This window comes from Clytia hemisphaerica, unplaced genomic scaffold, assembly GCF_902728285.1.
Source record: "Clytia hemisphaerica strain Z4C2 unplaced genomic scaffold, Clytia hemisphaerica genome assembly, whole genome shotgun sequence".
In the NCBI taxonomy this organism is placed as follows: domain Eukaryota; kingdom Metazoa; phylum Cnidaria; class Hydrozoa; order Leptothecata; family Clytiidae; genus Clytia; species Clytia hemisphaerica.
In genome coordinates, this window is record NW_027103899.1 from 1 (window position 1) to 9,131 (window position 9,131).

The 9,131-nt window shown below is 35.3% G+C and overlaps 1 protein-coding gene across 1 annotated transcript; it reads right to left on the reverse strand.

The window, feature by feature from the left end:
• Positions 1-182: 182 nt before the first annotated feature.
• On the reverse strand, positions 183-6,253 carry LOC136808751 (fibroblast growth factor receptor-like; the record flags this gene model as incomplete). Its single annotated transcript, XM_067065288.1, is given in 5 exon segments — positions 183-325; positions 604-763; positions 965-1,243; positions 1,800-1,838; positions 6,220-6,253. Coding segments are annotated over 5 exon segments (640 nt in total), but the record flags the coding sequence as incomplete, so codon positions are not given.
• Between the last annotated feature and the right edge of the window lie 2,878 nt (positions 6,254-9,131).

Sequence of the window (9,131 nt, forward strand, 5' to 3'; positions counted from 1 at the left end):
AACTATCGAACGCAAATAATAAGTTGTCAATTTCAAAAATCGGTTGTTTGTTAATTTCCTCATACATATGCTGTGCTGATGTGATACAATATATAAAATAGGGTAAGTCAAACTAACTTGAAAAACAAACTGAACTTCCAGACCAAAATTTCTGTAGAAACAATACTTCAAAAGCATCATACCTCTAACAATAATACTAACAGTATTGGTGATAGACTTGCTGCAAACATTATCGACAGTGCATTTATATTTGCCATTGTCTGGAATATCCACATTCTCTAAACGAAGTCTGAATGTCTTGTTCAATCTATGTTCGTCAAAGGTTCTAAAGGAAAATAGTAAAGGAATAGGAAAGGAACGATAATGTAGTGTAACAACGGGCGTGGTATATAATTTGTTACCCCAACAATTTGAATTATTAATCGATTGTGCCAATCCTTGAAGAGGCCAGGAGATATTAAAGATATAAAACTTTAAAAGGTCACATCTGCTATTAAAAAACCTTTTGAAGTTGTAAGTTCTATTACTTTAACTGATTAAAACAGTAATATCATTGTAAAATGTTCTTGTGAGTTGATGCTTTTATGATTTAAGATTTATTACCTAAAGCTATTTTCTTGTAGAGGAATATCATCTTTATACCAATAGACAGATGGTTCAGGACCACCAGTGTGGTCTACGCTACAATCGATGACAAAAGTGGATCCAACCAACGTCAAGACTTCCGGATTGGCTTGATGTATTCGATTGATAAATTTCATTCCTAAAAGTTTTAACAAATTGAATCTTAAAAACCAGAATAAATAGACTCCCAAAGAAAGGCGTAGTAACCACACTATGATCTAATTTACAAATCAAACAGATCCAAGCTTCACAAAATCCTTCCCAAACTAGTTAAAGAAATGCCCCAAAGTAGATGGAGCTTTATTTAGAGATTTTGATGGCTGCTCATAAAAAGAATTACGTCTACAAGGTCTCATAGTTGTAGTCGTTGTGGGGGTTGTAGTAGTAGTTGTTGTTGCTGTTGTTGTTGTGGTTTTAGTTGTTGTGTTGTTGGTTGTCGTTATTGGAGTTGTCATAGATTTGGTTGTTATTTTCTCGTTAGTAATAGTAATAGGTGTAAGCTTTGTTGTATTTTGTAATATCAATGGTATTGTGTACGTTGGAGGGTTAGTTGGTGTTTCGTTTGTGGTGTTAATTGTGTTAGTTAAGTTATTGGAATGTACATGACTTATGAGTATGCCTATGGTTTTATAGAAAAATACAAAATTAATAATAGACCAGATATAAATTATACAACCATCTTTTGTGATGCCTCATTCTGGGCCAATAATTTTGAATAAGAAAACCCTTCCCACATGGTCGCTTATAAAGTAAAGATGTTTGTTTCATTTAAATTTAAAGAATTTTCTGCTAAGCTGGCAGTATCACTTGCTCTATGCTCTAATGTGGCATATTAATGATCCCATACAGTGATCGAATTAACCATTTTTTAGGTTTCACGATGCGTTTTTATCAATATACGATGCATTCTCCACTCTAAAGACCAATTTACAAGCCAAATAACCATCGTATTTGCTTGGAGGCTCAAAATGCTGTAAAATTCTTGATATGTTGTATCGCGATTTTGTTGAATTTCTGAAATTTTAGCTTCGTACATTTCCAAAAAACGCATCGCGAATCGAGAAACGCGATACGTTAATTCGAATCCCTCCAATAAGGATAGAGACTTTTCTGACCATGATAAGTTTTTATCGTAAAAAAATTATAAAAATATTAAATGGAAAAGTTTTACTTACAGGATAACAGCAAATAAGAAGCAACTTTGTAATCCATTTCTGAAAAAAAAAAATACGAATATTTATTAGGAAGATAATCTAACATTTTGTTTAATTTTTATTTTACAGTGGTACAGGAGGAGGTTTTGATGTAAAATTCAAAAAGGACTCATATTTAAGAAAGATCTCTTAAAAAATAGCTTGCCACAATCTAACTTCTTAAACTTTCAAACCATTTATCCTGTGTTTAGAATACAGGAGCTTACAATATCAATTTAAAAAATTTAAACATCTCCATAATACAAAAAAGAAGGAAAACATAGACATCTCAAGGTTATCTAGGCAAAGTTTACTAAATTGCAACGTTCCAAAATGAAATGTAACATTTTATCCCCTAAAACCTGCCTTTGATAGTTTGAAGGTTACTAATTGTATTGTATAATTTAATTTTGACCCATTTCTAAATATTTAAATCAAATATTTGTACTATTTCGCTCAAGAGCGTCCAGACCCTGTTTTAAAAACACACCTACATGGCATGCCATAACTTTGAGTAAACCCTTCTTTTAAACACCCTTGGATAAATGCCTTTCCTTTGAGAAAAATTTCTCAATAAACGCCCCTTTTGGAAAAATGCCTCCTCTTTTTAGGAGGGCGGAGTATATTTGAAGCAAGTAGCTGTGAGGAAGTATTATATCAATGAATGTATAATTGGCACTCTAACCACTGTTGCTATCCATTGGACAAGTTTATAACTTCAATACCTACTGAACAGTATAAAGACACCCGTTTTAACAATAATATTTAAACTGTGGTCTGTGCCCCTATGGAAAAAATGTGGAGCTTGCACTCAAACATTGCAGTGTTAAAAACGAATCATCAAAACAAAATAGTGTCAGTACCGTGTGAGATTGGGTAACTTGCATCAGTGGAGTCTAACATGCATAGCCCTCAAATGAAAGACCTGGCTGGACATTAAAATACAAAATTAAATCAAAACGGAGCTGCGTAGTTGTATTTTAATGACCAGCCAGGTCTTTTATTTGAGGGCTATGCATGTTAGCCTCCACTGATGGAAGTTACCCAATCTCACAGTATGTCAGTCGATTCTTGTACTTGACAACAGAGAACGCTCTTTGACATTTGACATTTAACATGAATAAGAATTGAAACCATGGGCCAGGGCTCCACTTTGAAAGTGATAGAGCCATGATATACTGACCAAGGAGACACTACCCTGTTTGGCATTGGCAGAGGTAAAAGTTGCCCTTCTAGATTACCAAAGAGGTCTGTTTTAAGGTTACCGTAAGTTGGTCTAATGTCGACATCTGTCTTTTAATTTTGACAGCTTTCTTTAGAGATAGGAACAATAGAAACTGAGGATAATTAGCGCGCGATAAAGAGCGCGATTAGAGGAAAAATCTTTAGCCTATCAGTGATTTTGACCTTCTTATTATTCCTATCTATAAAGAAGGATGTCGAAATTAGAAGACGGATGTCAACATTAGACCAACTTACGGTAGTAAACAGAATTTGGCTTGAATAACGTAAAACGGGATAAATAATCATGTACCTAGGTTGTACATTACACGCTAGGTAATAGATGTGTTAAAGACAAATCAATTGTAAAGACATTTTCATTAAAAAAATTCTGCTGGAGTAATTAGTTATTCAAAAGACTGTTGCATTCTCCCAAACATGCATCATGTCATGCTAATCAGAATATATATGTAATGTTGAATAATTAAAAACTCCAGCATCAAAACACCAGTGTGGATACGATGCAAAATCTACGCTGAATTGTTATTTCGGTTATTTGTTTGAACTGAGGTCTACGCCAAAAAAAGTTCTGCTTGTAGGTAGGAGGTTAAGGGAGGTGCTGTAACCCCCCAATGGGTCCAGGACTAACCTCTGGTAGGGGGTTCAGGGTGCAAAGCTTTGATTAATATGGCGCGCGGAAGCGCCAATAAATACTATCTTGTTTAAAACGAAACTATGTTGTTAAAAAGAAACTATCTTTCATTCAGCGGATACTATCTCACTTAAAAAGAAACTAAGTTCGTTTCAGGAGAAACTATCTTGTTTAAAACGAAACTATCTCATTTAAAACGAAACTATCTCATTTAAAAAGAAACTATCATTTTTAAAAAGAAACTATCTCGTTTAAAAAGAAACTATCTTTTTTAAACGAGTTCATCAGAAACTTACGTCCAGAAAAGACGAGTTACAGTAAACGAGTTATAAATACTGTTTTATCAAAAAGCCGAGTAAGGAAGAGTTGTAACTCGAGCTTAGAAGAAAAAAAGTGTGCTTTATTAAGAACTAGCCAAAGAGGCCATTTTCAAAGTGTCTGTTCCTCCTTTTCAACAAACAACCCTTTTTCAAAATGGGGCTGGACCCTTCGTGCATCTTGGCGGGGAGGGGGGCTCGAGCCAGGGGGTACTAGGGTTGCGAGCTGACGGGGGGTGCCGCCCGACTTTCAAACTTTGGACCCTTACCGGGACTAAAAAGGAGGAATTTTACGACCCTTTGCGGGACAAATTTGACCAATTTTGATCAAATTTCGATCTTGGGCGGACAGGTGATTCTTCAGTAACCAAATTAGGTAAAATACGGACCAGACAGTAAAACGCGACGAACCCACGTGACTGAATGACTTATTAAAATTTTGACTTTTTGGCTACTTCAGAGAAAAGCACGCCTTTTTTCTTATAATACAAGCCCGAGTTACAACTCTTCCTTACTCGGCTTTTTTATAAAACCGTATTTATAACTCGTTTACTGTAACTCGCCTTTTCTGGACGTAAATTTCCGACGAACTGAGATAGTTTCAGTTAAATAAATATGATAGTTTCTTTTTAAATGAGATAGTTTCGTTTTAAATGAGATAGTTTCGTTTTAAGGGAAATACACGCTTTTTTTTTTATAAGAATGGTGTTTTTTCATTTCATCATGGATATTCTTAACTTTTTGGCAAAAGTCATCTAAAAATATTCTTACGGTATTCTTAGGTTAAGATCGAAATTGGCAATCTACAGGTTAAAATGCCTTTAAAATGGTATTCTTAGGTTCAGTTGCTAAATTCTATGATGGTGATATTCTTACCATATTCTTAATTTTTTGGCCATTTTCATCATGGACATTCTTATAAAGTGTATTCTTATAAAAAAAAAGCGTGTAGTATCCCCTGAATGAAACAAAGTTTCTTTTTAAACGAGATAGTTTCGTTTTAAATGAGATAGTTTCGTTTTAAACAAGATAGTATTTATTGGCGCTTCCGCGCGCCATAGATTAACAGGTCTATTTATACCCAAGCAGTATAGACCTAACTCTTCACACAAAAATTACGGGAAACGCATGTTTGGACTTTGTACCCTATGCTGCACTCAAGCACTTAAGCCAAAGTCCCGCAAAGGCGGGACAAAAATCAGTTTTTTGAAGTTTGCAAAAAAACGCCACATAGAAGATCTTTCAAATTCAGTATGTGAATAGAACAGTAAAAAATACAACTTTTCTATTTTTCCTTTTTTTTGCAAAAGTTCTAGGAATGAAAATAAAGGGATAATGATAATTGAATACTATCCATTGATGATCCGCGGCACTATTGTAAAGCTAGAATTGCTTCGCGTACTCTTCGCTTGAGAAAATGATTGACAGATTGAAGTTTTTCACCCCCGCGGTGCGCGCCGCGCGGGAGCTCGTGCGCTCTGCGAGAGTTCTCGGCTAAATCCTCGGACCGCGCTAAAATGGTAGACTGAGCTGCGATAGATCATTTCGATGGAAGTTGTTGGAATGTTTACATAGCCCGGGGTCCACTTAAAGCTTTTTGATAGACTGGATGGCGCGATTAAGTGGCCCGGTAGTATATGGTAATATGCTTTTGCTTAGGCGGACTGTAAAACAGTCCGCCAGATTTTAGTTGTTTTTGGAAGGTAAAAACAGTACGAAGCGATGTTTTTATTTGAGAATAAGGGATTGCAAATCTGTTATTGATGTTTGTTTCTCATTTCTGATTACATCTTTCAACTCCAAGTAGTTTTTTTGTTATTTGGATTTTAAACATTTTTTTTCAAAATGGCGACCTCGTCAAATACTCCTAGTCTACTTCACTGGACTCAGCGTCATCAAAAATTATCAAAAAGCAAAGTTCAGCCAGAAGTAGACTCTAGTCTAATGTTTACAAGGCTCTTGACAGAAAATCGTTTGTTTTATTGTCAATGATGACAGTGCGGTTATTAATTTTGTTAGATCTGATAAATTGATGTTTGTAAGTGCACTTTATAGTTTTGATTCCCATTGAAGAATCATATTCTGGTTTTTATGTTATTAGATGGTGTTTTAGAGCTTTAGGTCTACACTGCCAAGAAAAAAAGCTGAAGAAGAAAAAAGAGCAACATACCGGCACGGCTGCTCAGCAATCGAATCAAAACAAATCACTTACCTCTTTCTAGACTTTCCATTCACGCACAGCGCTACAGTAGATTTAAACTTTAAACTTCAAATTCTTTACTTAAACATATTTTACAGACTTAAAACAAATTTTATAATTTAAATTCTAGAACTTTAGTTTTCTGATTTTACAAATTTAAAAAATAAATGTTTGATTTTAAATGTTTCAAAATAAAAAATATTAAGTAAAAAATTGTTTTTTGAAATATTAAATGAAAAATTATTTCAAGATTACAGTCTGTAATTTAATGTAATTTTCAAAATAAACCCATGTGCTTTTTTTAGCAAATTGAACATTTCAGTATCAGTTTGGCCGTTGGCAGATTTCACCATTCACAGTTGTTTTCACCCCTTGTTGTTTTTTAACTTACTGGTAAGTAATTTACGACCCTTTCAACCATTGATAACATAATTTGAGATCTCCATTGAAATATCTACAACTAGTTATTAACACATTCTAAAAAACCGTTTAAACAAAAAAATATTTTTCCCTGTGTGATGCTGATGGACTTTGCTGTTTGCTTTGGTGCCTGCCACCTGCCTTTGGTCAAATAGAATACTTACAGTCTTGAGAATGATGGTTCAGACATTAATGAAATTGAATTTGTCACATTATATTCAAAGCATCACTGGTTAAAATATTATTTAAGGGAGCAGGCCAATTTCCCGCCAGCACTCAATGCTCAAGAGGAATAATGAATGATAGGCTGCATTTAACAGCCTTCACCTGCCAGTTTGTAGAGTGTGGCACGTTTGCTCATAATCTCGAGTGCACAACTCAGATAAAGTCTAGTGCAGGTGCAAAATTTGAGGTTTTCAGGTGCAAATGCAGACAGTTTTTTAACTTCAGGTGCAGAGTTCAGCTATTTCTTCCTCAAGTGCAGCTAATTTCTTCCTCAAGTGCAGCTAATTTTAGAATTTTTTTGCCTTTTTGGGCGAATTGAATATCTGAGGTATATCTGAGGTACCGTGAGTGGTCCTAAATCCGACAGCCCTGCCTAATTCTGACCCCCCCCAAATAACTGTTATGAAAAAAAATTCTATGTTTACAAACATTCCCTCTCCAAGTTGAACGATAAACTATTGCAAGAGCTCTCGAAACAAAACATCTAACAAGATGGCTATAATGTCAAGATGCCAATTAATGTAATTTAAAAAGTGTGAATTGTTAAAAAAATAATTCCTTTTTTATGATGCTGTTATACTGCTGTTGTACATATTGCAATAAAAAATTATGTCTTGTATAAGAAGCATTTATTGTTATTTCTATTTGGTTCAATTGGTTCAATGTATCAAATCTCTCAGTTTAGTTGGCACTGGTATCTTCGTTGCGTCACAGTGAAAGGCTTGTTTTTATTTTAGTTTGTCTCTTTGAAAGACCCCATCGGATTTAGGCAGGGCTGTCGGATTTAGGACCACTCACGGTGCATCTTGCCTGGACCAGAATTTATCAGGTGCGCTCTTCCAGTGTGTACCGTAGGTTGGTCTAATATCAACAACCCTCTTCTAATAGACCTTTTTTCAAAGAGGACGTCCTGTTGAATAATTATGTAGTCCAGCTATAAAAACAATGATAGAGCCATGAATAATTACTGTGTCATGCACATTGTAATAATTACGCATGGTTTTATCATTGTTTTTCTGCTGGACTACATAATTATTCAACAGGGTGGCCTCTTTGAAAAAAGGTCTATTCTGACACCCTTCTTTTAGAGACAGGAATAATATGAAAGCTTGAATCACTGATTGAAAAAGGATTATTCCTCTCTGACCACTAAGCAAAGAAAAACAGTTTCAACCTTTCTATCAATTTCAGCTTATAAAAAGGGTGTCGGAATTAGAGGAGGGATCTCAACATTGGACCAAGTTATCTCAACTTGGTATTTCCAAATTTTTCCTCAAGTGCAGCCTCGTCATGCTCTACAAACTGGCTCACCCGTAAACCTAAAAATATTTTGGTTTGACCTGCCAATCCCTCAAAAACAAGGGCTGGGTTACCAGACCTCCCGCTGCAAAATTTCCTGACGTAGTCTCGCAAAATCCTGTAAGGGGACCCGTCCATATTCATTTGACAATGCTTAATGTCAAATTGACGTTATCCTCTGAAAATATGATGTAATGATATCATAGCGCAAACCAATGGGATTATACGAGCAAATTTTCATGTAATTCATACACGGTACGAATATATTCTCGACAGCTTAAAAAGTATAGTGTGGTTGTTGGTAAAACAAATATTCGCAATTTTCACAAAAAGGTGTACCTTGATTTCTTAACTTTTGAAAAAAACCCCACCCCCTCATAACGTCAATTTGACGTTTTGCGTTGTCAAATGAATATGGGCGGCTCCCCTAATGTAAACCCTCCAGATGTTGAAGATTTTCCCGACCTTCAGAGCTTTAGGGGTGGTTCAGTGACTTTTCGGTTGTGGAAGTGGACGGCCAAAAGGGGCTTTTTCAATTTATCCTTTTTAACCTTTTCGATATTATTTCGAATTTTGATTATTTCGATCTTATCAGTTAGGGTCAGGGTTGGAGCTTGAAACATTGCGTCATTATTTAGATAATCTGGAATGGATAAACACCAACTTAAAAGGGAAATGGTTAAATCTGAAAAGTGTAAAATAGGCTTTCTTTTATTTCTTTGAGTGTAGAAAGGTCTTTGAACAATTTTTAATGTGCCACATTATAATGCACAACATCATTTATAACGTAGGACATTTTAATTATTAAAAACCTACATATAATGTACAACAAACATTATTTTCTGGGGTGAGTAAGAATTGGCGTGCACAGTTATTTTTCACATGATGAGCACAGCGAGCGAGCGAGCGCTACCATAATTATATTGCGGATATCTTGCTCCGGAACACCAGAAGTGCTCTGGAATCTTCCGGTGTTCCGG